Source organism: Suillus discolor (assembly GCF_016758755.1).
Source record: "Suillus discolor strain FC423 chromosome Unknown F5147scaffold_28, whole genome shotgun sequence".
Lineage (NCBI taxonomy): Eukaryota > Fungi > Basidiomycota > Agaricomycetes > Boletales > Suillaceae > Suillus > Suillus discolor.
The window spans coordinates 509,444-532,851 of record NW_024541275.1 but is presented as its reverse complement, the minus strand read 5'-3'; the positions used below and the strand labels follow the sequence as shown (position 1 = coordinate 532,851).

General features: G+C 41.3%; 4 protein-coding genes across 4 annotated transcripts; all 4 read right to left on the bottom strand.

Moving 5' to 3' along the window:
• Positions 1–216: 216 nt before the first annotated feature.
• Positions 217–1,705, bottom strand: F5147DRAFT_652987 (uncharacterized protein; the record flags this gene model as incomplete). Its single annotated transcript, XM_041433739.1, has 4 exons — positions 217–633; positions 1,129–1,278; positions 1,301–1,324; positions 1,703–1,705. 4 exons carry the CDS (start codon positions 1,703–1,705, stop codon positions 217–219), a joined length of 594 nt encoding a protein of 197 aa, XP_041292792.1.
• A 320-nt stretch (positions 1,706–2,025) lies between these two features.
• F5147DRAFT_773855 (uncharacterized protein) lies at positions 2,026–2,257 on the bottom strand (the record flags this gene model as incomplete). Its single annotated transcript, XM_041441531.1, has 2 exons — positions 2,026–2,112; positions 2,165–2,257. The coding sequence occupies 2 exons, from the start codon at positions 2,255–2,257 to the stop codon at positions 2,026–2,028; spliced, it is 180 nt and encodes a 59-aa protein (XP_041292791.1).
• Positions 2,258–17,291: 15,034 nt separating this feature from the next.
• F5147DRAFT_652986 (uncharacterized protein) lies at positions 17,292–19,568 on the bottom strand (the record flags this gene model as incomplete). The annotated part of the gene is made up of 11 exons (XM_041433738.1): positions 17,292–17,520; positions 17,551–17,678; positions 17,843–17,897; positions 17,959–18,013; positions 18,044–18,194; positions 18,529–18,630; positions 18,696–18,746; positions 18,780–18,863; positions 18,947–19,136; positions 19,246–19,276; positions 19,391–19,568. 11 exons carry the CDS (start codon positions 19,566–19,568, stop codon positions 17,292–17,294), a joined length of 1,254 nt encoding a protein of 417 aa, XP_041292790.1.
• A 2,304-nt stretch (positions 19,569–21,872) lies between these two features.
• Positions 21,873–22,663, bottom strand: F5147DRAFT_773852 (uncharacterized protein; the record flags this gene model as incomplete). Its single annotated transcript, XM_041441530.1, has 4 exons — positions 21,873–21,949; positions 21,997–22,216; positions 22,283–22,495; positions 22,550–22,663. The coding sequence occupies 4 exons, from the start codon at positions 22,661–22,663 to the stop codon at positions 21,873–21,875; spliced, it is 624 nt and encodes a 207-aa protein (XP_041292789.1).
• Positions 22,664–23,408: the final 745 nt, after the last annotated feature.

Here is a 23,408-nt window from a genome sequence, read left to right as displayed (position 1 = left end):
AGAAAAGTTTCAGCGTGTCTGATGCATGGGGTAAAGACAACATACATATAGCATCTAGCTGACTGTACAATATGCATGTACTTCTATGGATCAAAAATCTGAAATATGATTGACATGTGACATGCACCTATCATGGTGAATGATTGCCTGGTGGATGAATGAATAGTACTGTTTGAAGGAGAGTAAAGTGAATTTAAATTGAACCTCAAGATCATTTTAAACATATGTGTGATAGACGATATTGAGTAGACAAATTTTCAATACTTTGATGGATATGTTCCTCTCAATGATGTCTGCTTGTACAAGCTCAACGACCTCCCAAAGCTTCCTCCTCATCATCTCCATTTCTCCCTCCAATATATCAACCTCTTCATCTGTCACATCCATAACAGTCTTTTGGTATATCGCCTGTTCCTCTAAGGAATCAATACAATCACGATACCTTTTGAGCTCCTCTTCATAGTGTATACATGTACGTTCGTGTTCTTTGTTACATCCACATAGTTCATCTTGAAGGAACACTACTTGATCTTGGATGTGGTCCAGCATCTCCACCAGTTCACATGTGTACTGAGTGGCAATTGAATGTGAGCTGGGTGATCTTGGCTGCATTGCATCATCATCAGTCGAATTCTAAAAACAATGATCTTTATATGTTCATTGAAACAAGCAAATGAGTGTGTACATTTTGTGTGGATAGTCCTATTGATAAATCATGGCTAATCCATTTTAGATGTTTTGATAGAGATTGAAAATCATGAGCATGATGCTCTTTGATACTCTCAGGCATTGAAGGGTGGTATCATGAGATGGGCAGGTCAATTGTCTAATTGTAAATAGATAGTTCAAGTGGCAGGTAGGAGAATGAGAGAACAGAGGTCAAAAAAGATGATTTCATAAGCAAAGCCTAGCACCACACTGTGAGGTAAAATTGACAAGACATATTGTCCAGAATGTTTATGCCCTTCTGCACTACTACATTGAATCCACTATGAAAGAGACTAAAGGATAATGATCAATGTCATCTTCCTCACCATCCCTCTGATATGTAATCAATAATTATTCACATATACAAACAGTGCATGAAATACATGAGCGAGTCAGCCAACTAGGAATGACATTACACACAGAAAGGTGAAATCCAGGATGATCAACCATTCTTTTTTCATCATTGTGATCATAATTGTCATCAATAGAATCAGAGAAAAAGGTATATATCACTTCATGCCATTCCTTCTCTACTCTGGAATATGCAGCCATGTTGGAGGTGACCCAATGCTGTCCATCAATTGTCACTTACATGTTCAATTGAAAACTCGTGTGTCTACAAGATAATATGAAGGTGTGTCCCATTAAAAACACATGAACACCCTTGATGATAATGAGGCTGGTTCTTAGATTTTTGGCTCACTGTAAAATCAACATCTTGCTATTAAGGACTGACTGCATATGTTTTGCACTCATCCCTTCTTTGCACAGCGCAAGACTGATGGTGCTGGGTTATTATATCTGAATCTCTTCCTTGGTAAACATCCGAAACATAGCAATAGAATCTTGTCTCTTGTGTCAGACGCCACATGCCCAGAGGGACACATCTTTACCCAGTGCATTACTAGCCAGATAAAAGATTCATGCATGATATGATCCATATAAGCTCACACAGACACTCACACTATTTTCCTATGTACTCTAAATAACTCACCATGGGTTCAACATTGTCATTCCAATGCAATATTGATTGTAGTACAGTTGGTTGAATGAGGTCTAATGTGGTCACTGAATTGGATCTTTCAGGACTACCTTCATTCCACCTCGACAGACTGCATTTTCACTGGTACTGAGTGCTTCACAAGATACTGGACATCAAGTGGTGGCATTAGTATGTTAGCATCTCTCCTGCACAATATCAATAGCTTCAAAGGAGTGTATCTCTTTTTTTGATCTGTCTAACCGTGATTTTCTTTTGATAAAGAGCATATGGTCAAGTATGTCAATATATATATATAAACATTAACAAGTGGGAGATCAGACGATATGAGTGAGACATCTGAGCAAAGAGTGATGGCTACTGTCATCAATAGAATATGCCCATTGAGGCGAGAAAACCATGATCTGCAGACCAATGAGCAACAGATACAATGAACAACATGAGCGAGCCGAGTACAAAGCAGTGGTCACCATCATCGATGGTGAACGCCCATGGAGGCAAGAAAACCACAATCACAAACTGAGGTGCAACAGATAGGATGAAAAGCATGAAAGGTCAGAGTACTGTTATGACTAGGATAAGTTTTCTCAACACTGGTCCGAATGGATTGTCATGCGAAGGGTGTCGAGGGTATCTTACAGGCTAGCGGAATGCTAGCAGGTCTCTCCATCTATGTCGGTAAGGGCGGCGCCTCGTCGAGATGAAGGTCTAATGAGAATACAGCTAAGGTGCAGGAAGCGACTTAGAAGTGCGGTCAAAGGTTCAAAGGAGCGAGTTGTTTAGACAAGCTGGTTCAAGGTGAACCTAGTTCTGGGATACAACCTAGTTGATTAGACTAGTTCTAGGGTTCTACCTAGTAGATTAAAGTAAAGAACTAATACAATAATCTGTCTACTTATATATGTCTGTATACAAGGGTTCAAGCTCAGTCTGTATCTGAGGATCTATGCTATCAGAGATAACAGTACATGAGGTCAACCATGAGGCATGATAAGATACATGAGGCAACATACGCCAGTCTAGGTGTCCATGAGGCATACAGCCTCCATGGAACAGGTACAAGGCTTTCTAGGCCAGGGGCGGAGTCACAGCAGTCCAGACTGCTATTGTTCTAAGTTCTAGCGGTGTGCCACCACGTCGGGAGTCTAGCAGAGCAGGGGCTCTTGTAGATGTTGCAGATGACTGTAACAAGTACTAGCAGTGGTCACTGTCATCGATGGTGAACACCCATGGAGGCGATGTCTTACTAGGATGTGAAAACAGTAGAATCACCGATTTTCAGTATCCTACCATGGTCAACGGTTCAGACAAATACCAATGGTTGATAATGTGGTTGTTCGTGGGAAAAGTGTGTTGAGTTCTCAAAGGAAGTACACAGTGACTAAAGGGGGAACAGAATCAATAACTGGCATGATGCAGTGCTATGACTTCAACGAATACAGATGTATGACTATGCGATGATTCTTAGAGCTATAATGATACTCCCTATCTTCACAAACCAATTAGAGGTCTCTAACATGGATCAGCCTGAACTAATATGTGGCTTCGAAACCTACTCTCTGCTGCTCAGGCACTATATGATGAGTGTGATGCAGGACAGAACAGAGTACACTCTCTTGATGTAGTCTTAAGTGGGCCAAGTTCTTAATATTAATGACTGACTGTTAGTCTTATTTGTCTTCCCTTGCTGATGAAAATATGTATATTCACCCCACAGAATAGATTTCCTGTGTCTAAAAAAGAACTGGAATATATCTGCACTAGATGACTGATAACCGTGTACCAGCTAGTGTAACAAGTATGGCTTAATGGTGGCCTCAAATATGCTTCTGTATGTCGTGGGAAACAGTGTCAAAAGTGGAATGAAATAACCTAATATTTCACTCAGTGTGTCACTTAGTATCTTAGAGGTGAGAATTTAAAAAGAGCTTTATGAACACTTCCTATTCTCCACTCACTTATTCACACTCACACTTAGATAATATGGAAATGGGCTCTCTGTAACTTGGCTTGGAGCTCTCTTTATTATAGGCAAAAATGGGCCCCTTATATACTACTCTACTAGTGGCTATGCTACTGATTACTAATCTACTATTAAAGTTTCAAAGAATGTCATAGAATTTTCCAGACTATTCCACCAAACTCCAGTGTTGTCTAATAGAATATTCCAGAATATTTAAAATCAACATTAGTGGCTGTGCTCTGTGGCTATGCTAACCTGTGCCAGAAAGCTATGTACACTGCCTCTGCACTGCCTGAATTGTACTCTCAAGCTGTGTTCAAACTTTGTTGTGATTCTCACAGTCTGATGTTAACTTGTTAAATACCATAATGTTGGTCTTGCATATTTGTTATGATGAAGCTTTGCATGGGTGTCATAATGTGCCACCAAGTCACATGAGACTGATTATGTAATAAAGTTTGAAGTCTTTCAAACTTTCCTCTCAGTACCGTAAAAATGAAAAACCCGTGTATGTGAATATGTCAGAACATGACACAAAACATACCCTAGAATATGTGAAAATGCGTGAGAAAATTCTAGGAGGTGTGAGAAACTGCTGACTAATTGATAAATTACAAATTTTGAAGGCAATCTTTCAGAAGGATAAGTATTATTTTAAACAGTTAAGTAGTACTGAGCCAATTTGAGCCCAAAAATACTCAAATAAAATACGGACACTGCATAGAAAATTCTGAGTAGAACCATTGGCTATTGTGAAAGGTATTATAAGCCAGATATTTTCCATGTTTTTTGTGCATGTCAGCTAGAAAACCACGATCGTGAACCGAGGTGCAACAGATAGGACAAAAAGCATGAAAGGTCAGAGTACTAGCAGTGGTCACCATCATCGATGGTGAACACCCATAGAGGCAAGAACACCACAATACCCGCACAAAGGTGCAACAGAAAGGACAAAGAGTGTGAGACAGACAAGGACCAAGCAGTGACCACCATCATTGACAATGAATGCCCATTGAGGCGAGAAATCACAATACATCACCTGAAGATAAAAAAGATCATAAGGTTAGAGGTAAACGTTGGAGGGTGGAGTAGTGGCCGATGTCATTGACGATGAATGCCTATTGAGGGGAGACACCACAAATGAAGGTGATGGTATGAAAGAAAAAAATGATTTTCGCACAAGGAAAATTTATGAACTTCACATCACATGATGTTCTCATGCCCCTCAATTCTCATCAAAGTTTGATTGCATTGTTGAAATTTTTGGAATAAGGTTTGGATAGCCATTTATGGTATTTACAAGTCTTTCACATTCAGAATTTTTGGATGTCTCACAATGACCAACAATGTTGATTTTTATAGCATGGTTTCTGGTGTAATCAATAGTTTATGTTGTCCACCTCATGATGGTTCTAATAATGTCTCTGAATATCCATATTTTGTTTCAACTGAACTGATAAGTCATCTCATTATTATCAGTGTTTTGTGTTCATTATCTTAAACATAATTGAGAGACAGACAATCTACCTCTACACTTCTTTCACTTTTTGCAAAGCTCACTTCCATTCCTTTGCTCATGAAACTAACTCAATTGTGCATTTCTGTTCTAGAGCATGTTGCCAATGAACTATAACAAGAGACTAAGGTATCACACCTGAAATTACATGAGAAGAATTCCCTCAGCATGCTAACCTTCTAAATAAAATCAACACTATTGCCACTATCATCAAGACACATTCAGATGTACTTTGTCATCAGCCATCAAAAGCTTCACATCCACTGTGAGATACGTGGCCTACAGTCCTTCAGCACACCAATAGGGATAGAGGAGATGAAAAACTGAGCTTATCCCTCGCATGGTAGGTGTGTCAATAGGTCAATCAACAAAGTTCAAATCATCGTCACTGTTATTCATGGTTCACTCAAGACATTTTTGTAATGATGTCCCATTAATATATAAATCAAACAATGTGTTGTTTGCATATCCAAATTACACAATTTCACATCATGTACGTTAGGTAATGGATGACTGGGAGGCAACATGAGGTAGTCAAGCAATTGTGCCAATGACATAACTAAGGTGAGTGTGTCTGCAGTTACATATACTGCATTTGTGTTCATCAAATTTCTGCATAGAAAGGTTCACCTGTGCTGTCTTTGGAAGGGAATGGTTCCAATTCAGCTGAGCAGTTGTGCTTTCACCACAATATTGAAAGGTGATCATAGTATGAGAGCGAAAATTGAATATCACAAGTAAGCATCCTCTGATTCAAGATGCCTTTGAAGTGACTAGAACTCAGCTACAGGAAACAATGTCCAACTGCATTGATCAATTTGCACGAAGATAGTTTTGGTTGGTGAATAGCACCATCACTTGGGCGGTTTTGTGGACGACTGTGTAGTGTCCATCAAATGACTCTGGATGAGTTGAAAGACTTTTGCCAGTGTCACTAATGAATAAGGTCGAACAGTTTGAATCACTCGAGCATAATACCCTTGTGAGATTTTAATATTTGAAAAGTGAGATGGTTATGCTGCCTGATGCAGATGGTGATATGTGTGGCTGGAAAACTTAGACCAAGGTTTGAACATCACAAGAATTAATAAAAAAATACACATTAGTCTCAGCTGGGACTTGCAAATGAAGTCTCTTAGGAGGAAACAAGATCAAGGAAGAGAATGAAATCTGGAATAGCAATGGCATCACATATAAAAGGACAGTGCAAGGAATGACTATACCAAATCAAGGCTAAGTGGACCAAGCATGAGTCTAACATTTTGCCTCAAACACTACTGGAAACTCTATAGTTATTCTGCATCACAACTCAAAAGACATTGTCAACAAATATCCTATGTATAACTCACTTTATTCAATGGAATCACAATCACATACTGAGGTAGCTAACAGTGTGAGTAGCGGATATCATCGGTCAGTGGCTAACTGGTGACATTTGTATCATTCAGCAGTCATCGTTGTGGTTGATCTTTATTGTGAAATACCAGAGCATCTGAGAGCAAGTTGACTCCACTTAGATGAAATCACTGATGTCCTTGTGGACATTTACAAATGCATTTAACATGTTAAACAAATTGCCTTTTCACCAAAAGGATGTAAAGTTCAACCAGAGCATCGTTGAGACATCTTGTCCCATCGTGATGGAAGATATTTTGAATGGCATGGTCAAGTTAGTACCTATGCTTCTGCAATCTTGGAGTGTCTCTTTCCATCACATATCTTCTGCATATCAAGAAGCCTTTTACTTGGCATGTCACAAAGGCTTCATTTCTCCACTCAGTTCGGTCACCTGCCATAATCATCACATTTAACATGGACTCAGGTGTGTCTATCAGAGTGGTTCCATTATTGGCTGAGGTCTACGCTGATGTGACAAGGAAAAAGGGATGCTGAATGTCACAATAGCAGCAACCAAATGGTATATTGAATGTTCTATTGTAAGATGTGGATAAAGATAGGAATACGTGTCAGCACATGCCCACATCATAATGACTTCATATTGCTTATATTTCTTACTTTTTCTCTATGGAAATGCTTACTCCAAGACTGTGCCTTTTGGTATCAACATGTCAATGGTGAAAATCACTGTTTCTCTTTCCTTCTAACATTGATCTCTTTGCTGTAATATATCCCAGATCAGTCACATCCCTTGGTGCCACACTTGAAGCAGATGTATATCAGAAATAGGTTTTTAAAGGTCCACCTTGCCTCAAAAGTGCCCTGAATTAACATGTCCTATCCTGTAGAAAATAATACAATACATTGTCCCTATGAGTAGTGTTATTTTATGTTTTGATATTACCCTGACACTTGGGCTCAATAAACAGCTAGTCTTAGAGCTACTGCAATTGTATGTGTAGGGTCTGGTGATGATGCTGATGGTTTAAGTGATACTAATGGTGGAATGGTATGTATCCCATTTACTATTATTGGGTTGCTCATGGCCATGCAGCTTGTGAATGCCAGTCTGATTTTTCTGATGCCCTATGCCGGGATGCACTTTATGTATTGCACACTTCAATTATTATGATGCTAGGTTGATAGCCACAGAGTAGATACTCAGGTACGGACTTTCTGCACATCTAGCTACTAACTCATGATCTGACTGTGCGGCTGGAGGCAGCTCAAGAACTGTAACATTATTCTGAACTGGATGTGCATAAGCCATGATGTTTCCTTAGATATTCAATATATATGTACCTTTATTTATCACATTTTAGTTCCTTGTTGCCTCCATCTTTTCATCTTTGATGAGCTTCTTGGATGCAATCAGCCTCTTATCCTGTATTCACATTGAGCCTCCCAGCATCTCCACATGATCTTTCTCACATCGCCATGCATGAAAATTGTACAGAATATCACTAGCTGAGTCATTCCTTTTGTGTTTGTCTTTTGCGAGTCACTCTCATTACACTATCCATCAACATGCTCAAATGTCAATTTTCATGGTAGCTGAGATAAAAAGCTCTTTTGGATCTCCTGTAAGAAGAGCAATGAAGAAAGGTTGTCTTGCGGCCACCTCGTCAACCACTGCAGCTAAAAATTTCAACATGTTAAATTTTCTTGAGCCTGAGCATAACTTTTTCAAGTTGTTATCTTACTTACAATATATATTTTCCAGCATGTGAAATCACATGTCCAGTTGTGGGTCCATATGCATAAATTTCTTCTTGGCCTTGTGAAATCAAGAACACAATGAGTGCCATGTGATACTCATCATGCATGAATACTGACCCTTATGGCAGGTTCTCGATTTGTAGGACACGACCTTCTATTTTGTTTTCCATTCAAGTTAGTGCTCATATCTACAATGATAAAATGACTGAAACCTGTTGAACGACTCTGTAATTCAGATCATGAAGGTTTTGCGACTGTTACGGTTGACTCACACACAAGGGTGTTGATGACATTATCTGCCATTGTGATTGTGCTATTTACATATTGTGACAGGTTGGTACTGTGTAATCCTGTTTGTAATTCATGATATTTCTTGACAACATGTACTTGCAGATCTTTTTATCTTATGTCATGAAGGGCGGGACTGATTCCAGGACACAGTGTAGTGCTATTCTAACACATGTCAGTAATTACCTGCAGGAATTTGGCATGATCGTCATAATGTTGATGGGATTCTTTGAAATGTCACAGCATTAAATGGTATAACATAGTTAGTGTTACAATTCATTCTTGTCATTTTTCTGATATCCACTAACACCCCTTTGTAATCTCCCTGTGTTGGTGAGTCACTCATATAAGTTAATATTAAACTATGTTCCTGTCTTCCTCTGGTACTAGCAATATATTTATATCTGTAATAAACTGAATTTCTTGTCATGTCCCCTCCAAGGGATCTTCCCACTATATTAGCATGGACAATAAAAAACATCATGAGAAAATTGCATTCCTTCGGTACTTCTGTAGAGATCATGTGAAGTAATTTTACTTCCATGTGATGTTTCTCTAAATTAGCCTTATACACATTGATGGCATGTGAAATGGCTGTTTATTGCTCATAAGATATAAGCAATTCTATATTATCAAACACTTTGTCTCTTTAAAGATATTCACAGGGAAGTGGGAGTTGAATATGGAATATTGATGTACTGAAGAGAATGCCCACTCTATTTCCTACAGGTCAATTAACATGCATAGAATACACTGGTATCAAGTGTTGATGTTGTTACCACATATACATAGTTATATGTGTAATGGATATCATAGTGCAACAATTTAACATACAAACAACATGCACTGACAAGTGATACCAATTGAATATATCACATATTTGTTTAGACTAATGTCAATGTTAATGATACATGGATCATATCACTTGAAGAGAGATATAGTTTGCTACCAATTGAAAGTAGTGAATGAGGTCAACTATAGGTCCAAATTCAGTTTGAACTGAGTAAGGAGTGCCACCCTATCAATTAAGTCACCTGGCTCAAATTAATCACCTTGATATAAGATATCCCCAGGTCTTTTCTGCTTAGTTATGCCAACAAACTTAAACACAATTTCTGCAATATCAGAGCAAGGTCTGGTAGTCTCTGTCTCCTCCACACACTGATCACTTGTCCCCTGAGCACGATGGTGGAGTCATTTCATAGCCATGATGCAAAGGCTTAATAATAATCTCTTGTGAAGCATTAATGTTTGGATAAGTTATCAAAACACATGGTAAACATGAATACAGACCATTCCTCAGGGAGAGATATGAAAGTGCAATCACCATTCAATGCAACATCTCCCATGTGTGCTCCATATCTTGGTTAGTGGACGTTTTGGCAACCTTAGCGTCAATGTAGTGTGATAGTTCAGTGAGGTACATACAGGAATAATGGTAAAAATGCCCTCCAGTACAGAATGATGGTACTGGCATATAAACTGCATGCACAACTCCAGGAGGAAGGATCCTTTTACAACTAAGTGTCAGCGATGAATGCCACCTATTTCAAAGAACTTACAGCATATCTCCAGGATATAGTGTAATAACCTTGCCATAACAATTATTGTGAATGGTATAATCTGCAAGTATAACGGAGAGATGCTGAAGTTGAATGTGATTGCTACTTCCACTTTTCAAATAGAATATTGCCCCAAACTTTACCCTGCACTCCATTCTGATCCAAGTCAATGTGCCTTCAGCATCATAATGAGGATAAGATGTAAAACCCTCATGGCTGAGCAGTCCCCATCCTTTTGAGGTAAAATTCTGAGGATTGTAAATCACTGATAGGGGTAAAAACTGGTAAAATGAAAAACCAGCAATGAAATGTTGGAATCCTGGTAGAATGTGATGACCTCCGGTGAGGGTAGTCTCATAGCTATTCCCTCGCCGGTCCACATCATGCTGGACCACTTTTATTAAGTACATTCATCAACATTCAGCTGTAAACGTTCTTGAGGGTAACAACCAGTATAATGAAAAACCAGCCATGAAACATTGGAATCCTGGCAGAATATGAGGGGTACTAACTGGTAATATGAAAAATTGGCCATGAAATGTTGAGGTCCCAGTGAGCTGTAAGCACCTGCAGTGAGAATAGTCTCATAGCTATCACCTCACCAGTTCACATCATGGCGGATCACTATTATTAAGTACAGACATCAATATTTACCTAGGAATCATTCATAGGGGTAAAAACCAGTTAATTGAAATATTAGCCATGAAGTGTTGAAATCCCGGCGAGCTGTGATGATCTCCGGTGAGGGTAGTCTCATAGCTATTCTTTCACTGGTCCACATCATGGTGGATCACTATTATTAAGTATAGACATCCATATTTACTTGGGAATCATTTATGGGGGTAAAAACCAGTAAAATGAAAAACTAGCCATGAAATGTTGGAATCCTGGCAGATTGTGATGGCCTCCAGCGAGTGTAGTCTCACAGCTATCCCCTCGCCAGTCCACATCACGCCAGACCACTATTATTAAGTACATTCCTCAAAATTCAGCTGTACATCACTCATAACAGTGAAAAGCAGTAAAATGACAAATTAGCCATGAAATGTTGGAATCCCAGTACACTGTGATGATATCTGGCGAGGATAGTCCCATGATTATTCCCTCTCTAGCGCACATCACGGCGGATCACCATGTGGGCCCACCCAGTCATGCAAATACACGACCCAGGCCTACTCATATTTAAACAGTACCAGCTATTTGGGCCCACTCGAAATTGTTAACACATAATTTTTTGCTGTTCCATGGGCCCACCTATACATACAATAGACTTTAACACGAGCCCACTCCAAAGCTTTGAAGAATATGCACTGTGGGACCACCCATAACTATTGGATACACAGTGCATACAGGCCCACTCAAAGACATTGACATACAATGATAAAGTGGGCCCATGGTGGGCTGGTCCATGTCACATGGTGAAAATGTCAATGTGGGCTGACCATGTTTATAGGGTTAGGTCACTGAAGGGGCTCTAAAGATAGCCTGACTACGTCATTTGATGATCCCAAAAAGTGTGGTGTAGAGATACAACAATGGCTGAGTAGAGAACATGTGGATAAACTCTCAGCCAAATATTAAATGTGTTGTGGTCATGCACAGCCTAGTCTGCTATACTTGCAAGACAAGTGTGTTTGACCCGAGGGGTTTGCTGTTTGGAATAGGTCTGTAGTTAGTAAAACAATATATGGTCAAAAATCCGAGTGCAGGAAACAAAGTCTGAAGGTATATCCACAATGTCTGATGCCAAAGTGTTGGGTCCGATGTTTTCGGGTTTTGGGTTAGCGAGTTTTGGGTTTAGCGAGTTAGCGGGAATCGAGATAGCAAATGTTGGGAAAGCGAGCAGTATGTAGATTAATGATAATGATGGGTATTTCGGTTAGAAAGAGCAGTAATATTCACAGTGTCAACTGAGAACTATGAAATATCGGGTTTGACCACTAAGTATCAGGAAACGGCTCCCTACTACTTGGATGATGAAAATACTCAAGGTCAGTCCAATATATATGTAAGTATTGTTACGCACTCAAATAGATCTGTTAGGTGGAGCCCTAAGAGGGGCGTCGTCCGCTAACGTTCGTGACATAACCGGAAGGATCCGGTATAGCAAGTGAGACTGGCGACGACGAGTCGGCAGCGATCACAGTATGCGCGTGTCACGTGACTTGGTAGACGGATGTCTAAGAAGTCACTCAAGGTCAGGACTGTCTTGTCCGGACGATGAGGTCGATCGAGGTAGACTTAGCCACGATGAGCGACTAAGAAAAGATACTAGAGACTGAAGCTGAGGGGGCTTCAGAGGGAAGTATGTTCCAGGGAAGATTGAGTAGATTCAAGTTTGAGAATCTAGTACAGTGTGACCGACTACTTATACTAAGTGGAGAGGGTTAAGGGCAAGGCTACCGCACAGTAGGTAAGGGTAAAGGGGAGGCGAGAATGGTATAGGTGCGCTGGCATCAGAGCCGGATTAGTGGTGGATGGTCGAATGTGGAATGAGACCGAGAAATGTTGGAACGAACCAACGGTAAGAATACAACGTGCGGGAATCCGCAGTCAGGGGAAACAGAAAGAGGAAAGCCACATTGGTGGCACGAGTCAGACCGAGTCATAGGTGCGGGACCACATTGGTGGTCGAATCAAAGGAGGAACGTGCGTGCACGTGCATAGAGGCGGGCGATGCGAGGGACGGGAACGGTCCCGAGGATCCGGTCAACGGAAAGTCGGTAAAGGAGGACGAGCCGGTAGATGGTGAGGGCGAGGATGAGGGGAAAATGATAGGGGGGCCACGTGACCGATGTTACTTGTAACAAGTATGTAGAAATCTGGAAACCCATAGGCAAAGTAGCGGCCGAATATATTGGATCCGAAGTACATGTAAACAAACACGAGGTACTGCGGACGATGGGAAAACATGTAATAGTGCTGGCTATGACATGAGTAATGTGCAAAATAATCAACTACACACCTAGTGAGGCTAGCAAGACATAATGGGACATGGACAGGACAAGTGTGCAGGATTTTGGGTCAGCTGATGCGGCCGAAACATCGGGTCTGCTAATCAACGAGTCGGGTTTCGTCAGGTTTGAGTGGGTTAGCATCGGGTTACATTTGGGAATGATTGGCAAGTGACGGGCATTGGACATGTATTGGAAAATAACTGAATACGTGCTCAATGTGAGCTCGAGTGCTACAGTGAGTTTGAAACTTTGCAGGTGCCATTTGGGCCAGGTGTTGCTCTCATATCCTTACTTGCCCTTGCTCATCAGCTTCTAATACATCCAGCAACTGCCATGCAAGATCATTACTTTGTCCCTCTAAAAGCCCATGCCAGGCTTTTTTTGGATGGTGTGCAGCAGGAGGTCCATAACCGTCATCTGCATGCCACAGAATATTTTTAGTCAGGGTCCTCCTTGCTGAGGATCCACTGTTCATGCTGAAGATTTAGGCAGTGGAGCATACATGGAGGTAAAAGAGGATATCATAATATGGAATCATCCTATTTCAAATTTAGCAAGCATGATACTCTATTATAAGCCAGGCTAGTCCTGAGTCTATGCTAAAAAGGGTGTCACATCAACAAAAGAGCCTGAAACATGTATGTCAATATATGCTGCCCGAAGTATATATGTTGAATATCAGGGCTTGTATCAAAATTTAATGCCTTATATGCACCTTATATGTACCTTGTAAGCTGGTTAACAGACTTGTGTACTCATGTAAGCTTCACAAGGCCTTATATGCTTCGGGCTCTTTTGTTGATGCAGAACAGTTCACTTCCTACTATGATACTAGTATGAGCTCAATGTTCGTTCACATGGGACAGATCGTTGATCATCCAAGTTAAATATGTGAGAGGTTTGTAAGAGGTACAGTATTATGCTGTATGAAATACCGCTCACACAATCGCAAAGGTTCAAAACATCTTTGATGACGAGATGTGGCAAGTGCACTACTAGAACTAAATAGCATCACCTACTTGGTTACTCCATGATCCCAAAACTGTCAAGCACCTGACGCCCTCTCCGAACCCAGTAAGACAATGTCTGCTCATCATTGAACCACATTCCCACACTTTCGACACTAGCACTTGGGTAGACTCATCATTTCCGATCGGAATAACTTCCTTGTCAGCAATTAGAACAGGTTGTCTGGCAGACAATGCTGCTTGTTCTGTGCATTTTCGCTGTTTTGCTGCAAGTTTATGTGCTGCCTGAAGCTCTTTCTTCGTGAGGGGTTGCACTTCCTGAGAATCTGTGGGCAGTTGCAGATCCTTAACCATGTTTGCATAGTCAATGGCCATACCATTAATATCAGAGATCTGCATAATGTAACACTCTAGTACTCTGTCAGTGCCAGGGAGTTCATGTTTTTGCATACTGAAGGAATTCCATTATCTACGTGCACATACATCTTGCTCTTGGTAATAATCAACAGAAGTTCTTCTAAGAATTTTGATTTTGGGATTATAGAGCGGAGTCCGACACTCACACCATGTTCCATAGAGAAAGAAGAATAACTCAGTTGCAGTTCTCTTGTGTTCTTTTGTTCTCCTCTAGGTGAATTTGTTCAAGTTTGTTTGTAAAAATAATCAATGACAAACAACTAAACTTTAGTTTATGGAGGACCCCGGATGCTCCCTATACCCACATGTCTGTAAATTTTGTAAATTTTCCTCTTGGGGCGTAGTACTTTGGAGGCTTGCTGTGTTACAAGTAACATCGGTCACGTGGCCCCCCTATCATTTTCCCTTCATCCTCGCCCTCACCATCTACCGGCTCGTCCTCCTTTACCGACTTTCCATTGACCGGATCCTCGGGACCGTTCCCGTCCCTCGCATCGCCCGCCTCTATGCACGTGCATGCACGTTCCTCCCTTGATTCGACCACCAATGTGGTCCCGCACCTATGACTCAGTCTGCCTCGTGCCACCAATGTGGCTTTCCTCTTTCTGTTCCCTCTGACTGCGGATTCCCGCACGTTGTATTCTTACCGTTGGTTCGTTCCAACATTTCTCGGTCGCATTCCACATTCGACCAACCATCACTAATCCGGCTATGTTGCCAACGCACCTATACCATTCTCGTTTCCCCTTTACCCTTACCTACTGTGCGGTAGCCTTGCCCTTAACCCTCTCCACTTAGTATAAGTAGTCGGTCACCCTGTACTAGATTCTCTAACTTGAATCTACTCAATCTTCCCTGGAACATACTTCCCTCTGAACGCCCCTTTGGCTTCAGTCTCTAGTATCTTTTCTTAGTTGCTCATCGCGACTAAGTCTACCTCGATCGACCTCATTGTATGGACAAGACTGTCCTTACCTTGAGCGACTTCACAGACATCCGTCTATGAAGTCACGTGACACGCACGTACTGTGATCGCTGCCGACTTGTCGTCGCCAGTATCACTTGCTATACCGGACCCTTCCGGTTATGTCATGAACGTTAGCGGACGACGCCCCTCTTAGGGCTCCGCCTAACAGATCTATTTGAGTGCGTAACATGCTGATCTTGAGTAAGAAAATTGAGTACAGATCTCATTTGATTTCATCACATGCTTAGTACCAAAAAACACCATACCAGCTGTCTCCCATCTATAGAGAAAGATAAATTTACATTTTTGAACTGTTGTAGAACCAAAACTTGCTGTTCAAAAGCCCACAGTTTTAGAGTGTGATACTAGATGTCCAGGATGCTGAGTGCAGATGTTCTGAGATTATAGATGAGTTCCTTGATACTGGCAAGTGTCCATAAATGTCCAGTGGACTTGCTGTAGTGCCAAAATGAGTTTTTATTTTCTTCAGGATGCACCTTAGAAGTTCAGGAATTAAAATCAGTATAAGTAAGAAAGAAAAGTCCTAGGTACTACTTGCCTGAATGAAAACCCGCAATCCTAAGTTTATCAGTGATGGAACATCTTTTGTGTCAGCAAAGAGAACACTCTCATGCCAAGTGCCTTTACTACTACCATTCTTCTTGTACATGCAAACCACTTGGCCAATATAGCTGCTCTGCGAGTGTTGCATGATCACAAATGACCCAATGGCCAGTGGTGATATGTCATTGACATTTCATGTTGTAACTCAAGGCACTGAAGAGCGAAAAAAAACATGTTTGATGATGGCAACTCAGAGTGATCAAATGCAACACATATAATTATCTTCAAGGCATGGCACAGCCGCAATTAGTTGCTTTGCGATTGCCCAGGTGCCAATACTAGCAGAAGAGCTTCCACCACCATCATCACAAGCAATATTTGCCTTGGTACCCATTCAATGCTCAATATGTGAGTAGCTACCCTGTTGCTTGTGCATGAGAAGCTGCAGGTCATTATTTGTGTGAATTGAATCCTGAAGGACATGTTGAATTTTGTTTGAATGTGCTACAACTGCAAACTCATAAGTCAAATCTATCTCCAAGTCCATCACTACAAAATGCACCATTACCCTCCAACATGTCAAGGCCAGTGGCTGAGTTGAGTTGTGCTGTGGCTCTGGCCAGGTTTTTCAGCTTGTAGTGGGAGTATTTGGCCTTCTGCTCGAAATATTTTTCAGAGAGAATACCTGAGTTTTGGTTATGAGATTTGCACAAGCAGACCATAACAGCAACATCTAGTGTGCAATTGAGAGTAGTGATTGGAATGATTGGCATTAGTACTCGCGTGAACAGTTTTAAGGAGGTGCGGGCATTAAAAAGGTTGACAATGCTCAGAACAATAACACATGGCTTCCAGTGGGATAACTACTCTCTCCAAATCATCGTCATCATCATTCTCACCATTACCCTCACATCTTGCTTTCCGCTTTCCAGCCCGCTTGAGTGGGTAAAAATGTGCAAGGTTTATGAGTGCATCACAATGTGAGTCAAGCGACTTGAAATTTTGGGAGGAGATAAAGCTGCGATGGAGAGGAAAGAGATGGCCGTAGACTGGGTGTTTGCTTTTGTCAGCAATATGATTGTGCCACAGCTAAAGGAAGAATTTGGCTCACATTGCAGCACATACTTGTTCAGCATATGAAAGGTTATGCTTGAAGGAGGTACTTAGTACATTACAAAAACAAAATCTTACCACAGATGAAATGCACCACAAATGCAAGATAATAGGGTGTCTGTATTGACTGACCGCCACCTGTCAAATATGCTCATAATGCATTAGAATGGAACAATCTAATTGCTGCCCTGTCGTTATGCTTGTCCGTGTTCTCAACATCCTTCTTTACCATGCCACTGTTGGGCTCCTCCCATAGTGTAACAAGTGTTTGATGGGTCAAACAGTGATTTCCAACACTGAGAAGGCATGTTCCACTTTGCTCGTTGTTCCGCAATACCTTTTGGATGTGACTCATGTCAGGAACAGTCAATAAGGGACCACTTGGAAAAATAGGAATATTGAATACAAACCTGAACTTTTTGATTGAAAATGTCAACCATTCCAATGCTGAGTTATGAATAATATTGTGGGCACCAACTTCACTCAAAGCACCATCTGATCCATAAGAAATGACAGCTAATCCTGCCCTCCCCCCTGACTTAGAGAGAGGCAGTCAAGCAGTGTGTGAGCATTATCTTCAGTGATTTCCTTGCCTTGACTGGCAGCAACTAGCAGGGTAATGGGGCATAAACCAGGCAGTGGTGTCTAATGACACAAGTAAGGCACTGCAACTGCTGATTTGTCTTGTAAAAAAAAACACACCTTCTCTATCAGGACATGGACTTGAGATGCTAACGAGCTTTCATCAACAACCTCCCTGATTATATGTTCTATATCTTCACACATGCTGATCTCAACTTTAGACGGTGGTTTCATACCTCCCAGAATATGAGACCCAAACATTGTGCAGTATGCGAGGAATCAGCCCTTGACCTAATGACTTATATCAATGACTAGAATCACATATCTTATCAGTCATGATCATGAACCACTGTGCAATCCATGACCAAAACAATTGGGACACCTTGGTGACCACGGCGGGCAATGTTGTCAATGAGACGGCCAATATTGTGAGGCAAAAGGTATAGGCTGTCCATATGATGGCTAGTTTGAGCTTCAATAGCACTTCCAATCCACTATAAGTTATGAACTTGTGCTTGCTGAAAGACGCTCATCATAATCTGTGCTGGCAGACTCTCCAATAACCTAGCTGAGAAGGCCATATTGTACTGCGCTTTTTCCATATCCATACATAGCAATGAAAAAATTCATCACTTCTGAGTCATAGCGTGCACCACACTTTGCATTAGGATTGTCGCTATGGGTTCATCCTACTTTGTCGGCTAATGCTTCCACAATTTTGATAAATAAACCATGCTCCTGCAGATGCCCACTCTTTTCGTCATTCAACACAAGGGCAAGTATAACATTTGGATTGGATGACTTACATTTGCATGTTTGAATAACTCAAGGAACACTTGTCCATAATCATCATTCTCAAGTAACTGACATGCTTGATGTACCCGTGGATCCTTGAAGTATTCCTTCAGCTGGGCAGAGCAAGTTTGAACAAGTATTAATGTTGTGTTTGTGACTCGCTACTTTTCAACCTTACTTTCCGATCTGTCTCTGAAAGCTGTACATCAGCTTTGCCTTGTTTTGAAGCCTATTATTTTCATTCAAATCAGTTGAAACATACCACTACGATGATGACAACTGAAACATTGAAGCTGCTACTGTAGGCTCTTGTCTTTGTCCAGTGCACAGCATTGCTCATATGTCGCTTTCCCATCAGAGACAAAGTGGCATGTACAAGTCGCAGAACATATGATACGTAAACTAGCATCATAGTCATTCTCCACAAACCAACTTCAATGGCTCAACAGTTCCTGCCCAAGAATTATAAGCTCCTCCTGACTCATCACTGCTTTCTTTGTCTGCCCCATCTGAGCTTCTTAAAATCTTAATATACTCCTGCTGGGTATCGGGCAATGGTATGGTGGTAGTATGAGGTGGGTTCATGTGGAAGTGCAGCAGCACTGACTGGTTTCTGTAGCTTTTGTGTGACAGTAGATCTAAGTCATGCACAGGTGACTGTGGAGCCTTTTGATTACAATTGCATGGTGAGTGATACCCCCTTGCCATTGCTTTATAAACTAACTCACCAGAGATCAAGTGCTGCTTGCATCCAAGGAACTATTGCAGACAGGTGAGATCATTCTCCAACTTCTTGCCCAACATGGGCAAAGGTATTTAGAAAGTTGTGTATAATGAGAAAGTTTACTTGACTTGATTTTGAAGATAGCAAACCTCCTTCTTGTCCCCAACCGAAGATAGCATGAACATGAGTGTGAAGTTCCTCCCAATGGTCTGCAGAATGCTGAAGTGTCAGGTGCTTAACTCTGATGATACTCTCAGATGCCAGTTCTTGATTGCTGACTGCTAGTGCAGCTTTTTTCAGCTCATCTAGGGTATTTTGCCAGGCCATGGAGTAGGCTTCACAAGGGTGCAGAGGTTGATGAAAGGAATAGATTGATCCTCATTTGACTACTGCTACCACTACATATTCTACATAGACAATGTTCTGTCCACATACACCATATGTCAGACATAGTCTAAATTGGTCTACATTGGCGGGTCACTTTGTCAGACCGTAGTCAACTTGAAGAATGCTTGGAGCTCGACCTGCAATCAATTCTAGTACCAAAAGGTGACAGTTCTCACATAAAACAGAATCATACACATATGGTGCACAAATGGCATTAGAATTACTAGTATAGAAGCTACTGAATAACTGGTGACTAAATGACTGGTGACTGTGAAATGTTGAATTGACCCAAGATGTTACAGTCACTTGCATAATAATTGCACCATCTAGCTGACAATATTGTCCAGGTGCGCATGAATTATGGAGACCAAGTCTGTCAAGTTGGTGTCTGCCTAATCTTAGTGCAAGATTAGCTGTAGCACACAGTCTGCAAGTTGTGTCTGAGCACTCATGGTTGCAATTCTTGCTCTTATTCGGCAAGCTTCTGGCATGGAACCATGAATGTCTCAGGACCCTTCTATACTTCATTCACTGCATACAGATGGACACCTGTACTAGTCTTCTCAAATGGAGTATGTTTTACATAGTTTCATATTCAGATCATTATACTTATTGCATGTACTTAATATATCTTATTTTTATCCCAAGATGAGGGCCGCTGAACTCACAAATTTATGCTCCCCAAGAGCGACAGAAACTGGACTCCAAATTCACCTCTCAATCAATGAAATATCACATGCTTCAAAAATTTTAGACTATTTCCACCTTGATGAGATCATACACATAGACATTGATTTTACTTTGTGCAAGGGTGGAGACTCCCCCAAGATGCAGTCAAACATCAAGTACTTGAACTTAAACAGTGTTATATTTGAAACTCCTGAGCTCTCGGATCTCAGTGCTGTGGATTTAGGCTTATTGTCACCAGGAGTGAACAGGGTCAGCAGTTGGTCAGCACTCACTTAACAGTCAGTACCGCTGTGCAGGCAATGAGGCAGAAAACCAATAAGCTAAGATTCAAAACACTAGACAAGAAATGGAGCAGATATCATGAATATCAAAAACTGTCACCCTATATCCTTAATCTGGGATATCATGTGTATCTACTCATCACTGTAGTGACTCAATATGCTTGGAACTGTGCAAGTTTGTCCCCAAGCTCGACCTCATCTCCCACCTCATCATATGGTTGGTCATCTAAGACCAATGCAGTCTGTGGGCCATTGAGTTCAAGGGCCTGCAGGACATGTTTTGCAATTTCATCGGCCCTTTGAATGCAGTGCTTCAAGTCTACATTGTTTTTTGAAGCAGTCTTAACCACTTTCCAGCTCTTCACCTTCTTTCCCCCCTTGCCAAATCAATGCTACATATCTTCATCCTCAGTAGCATGTTGTGATGTATACTGATCTGGGTTAAGCACCATGGTACAGAGTGCTACTATTGTGCAATAGTACAGCTCTAACCAATGGGACAATTGTGAATATCAATTACTGGTATAGTGAAATGTAACCTACTGCAATGGGACAACCATGGGACAGCCACCACCATGTGACACAGAACCAAAAGGGTATCTTGATGTTCCTGGTTGGTAAACAGAGACCTGTGCAGATTGTCGAAAAAGCACGACCACTCAGAAAGGTGCATGATGAGGTAAGAAAAGATGTGTCCACCCATAGCAAACATCACCAGTGGCATATAGACCTCATGAAATTTCCCAGGTGGTATAAATCTGTGCCATGCAGGTCAGGGTAAGGTATAGGAGAGATACATTGAAGCTTACAGCATGTCGCCCGTGTGAAGCACCACGACCTCTGCCATAAAGCCCTTTGGAAGTTAGGAAAGGTCACTGTCTATGTTACAGAGTTTGTAGAATGCATCTGAAGCATCCTCACAAGTTGCTGAGGTATCTTCCAGGTTGTAAATGGCCTACATCTTCATTCCAGACATGATTCTGACAAATGTGATGTGGCCATTTGAGTCATGGTGAGGAGCAGTATAAATTCCAGCTTGGTGCAGAAGACCCCAACTTCAGTTCAGGAAGGCATCTGGGTAGGGTCGAGTGTCTTCCAAGGGGTATTCATGTGTGGTCTCACCTCATGCATAGATGGTAGCATGGTTTAAGGTTCTAATGAAGTGAATTTGTTTAGCATCATGTTCAATTTTGAGGCAGACGTACTGGAAGGGCGACAGGACCGTAAAGGCAGGGAGCAGGATGTCCAGAGCGCAAAGCTGCTCATCAGGATATTAAATTTCATCCAATAGACACCCTATGGTCCCATCTTCGTGGAAATGTGTCCAATCTTCAGCGTGGTATGCCATGTCTAATGCAACAGTGAGTAAGAAGTGGCACATATACACTTCAGCTGACCATGGAGGGAGCATAGCCAGTCAGATATTCCAAACTGATCATGTAGATATTGCAGAGTAAGTTTTTCAGGGCCTGGCTCTGCTGCCCTGTGTATGACTGCACAACGGCCATCCCTCAAAGCACCAGCTACTCGATTATGGAGATCTCCATCCTTTAGGCCTATTACATTGATGTGGTCGACACAAAAGGAAGTTGGTGATGAGATCAGGAGGGCTGCCATCTGGCGAACACATTTTGCATCATTTTTGAGGAGATTGTGTTAGTTACGCATGACTGCAGGAAGTACAGTGTTGTGCCACAGGACAGTCTCAGTCCTGTAGGGAATCTCAGAGGGTATCAAGTAAGAAGTGAGGTCCTCTTTTATCCTGATATCATTTGGGGTAGACTCCTTAATCAGGCGATCCTTCTGCATGAGTATAAATCCCCTCTGCACAGGCTCTTTCGCAGACCAGCATCTGTAATGGCTCATATGCCTTTTTCTTCCCTCTAAAAGATAATCCTGCTGGTTTTTTATCTTGTGCTGTACCCTCTCCTCCTAGTGTTCATAGCCTACAGAGTTCACCTGCTCCATCACCTCCCAAGATTTTTCATGGAGCTTTCTATGTTCCACACACTTGAGCTGAAGGTGTAGATCTTTGGATGGAGCCAAGGATGGAGAGGAGGCCATGATGGTATGAGGTGCCTCTGAGTGACCATGGGCTATTTGTTTCTATGTAGATAGCCAAACAAATTACTAAGGCATTTGATTGATCGCTCTGACGTTTGAGGGTGACTATTTCAACTGGTGAAGTTGCTGAGCTGAGCCTGCTCGCAAATAATGATAAAATGAGGACCAATCTTCATCTTAGATTATGCTGTAGCTACATTTGATTACTGATATATTCTACTTGCCTGTGACTTCGTGAAATATAATGAAGTGCACTTCAAGTAACTTTTCTACCATCAAAGTATACTGAAGTGTCTCAAATTTCCAATTTTATTTGCTTCAGGTTTCTTCATGGTAAAACTAATTCAGAAAACAGGGGACTTGAAGTGATAGATTTGATGCAGAGCATCCATTATGTTTTCTTTTGATAACAAGAGATACAATACTGTGGATTGATAATAAAATGTCCTATTTTTAATCAAAAGGAGTTTATAATTTGCTATGATGTATCTTACAACTCTCACCCAATAATGGTATATATGTCATTGGTCTGTTGACTGTCAGCCTCAGTGATGAGTTGGTCAGCAGTACTCTGATCGACCGTTTTTACACTCTGCCCTCCAAACTGGCTCTATGTGTATCTGACAGCTTTTGTGGGAATGTGTGAAAATCAGATCTATTTCACTGATGACATAAACTGATTTTACAGAAGGTAGTAAGGGTATATGAGGCTCTTTGAGCTCAAGCCCGAAGGGTTTCGCAAACC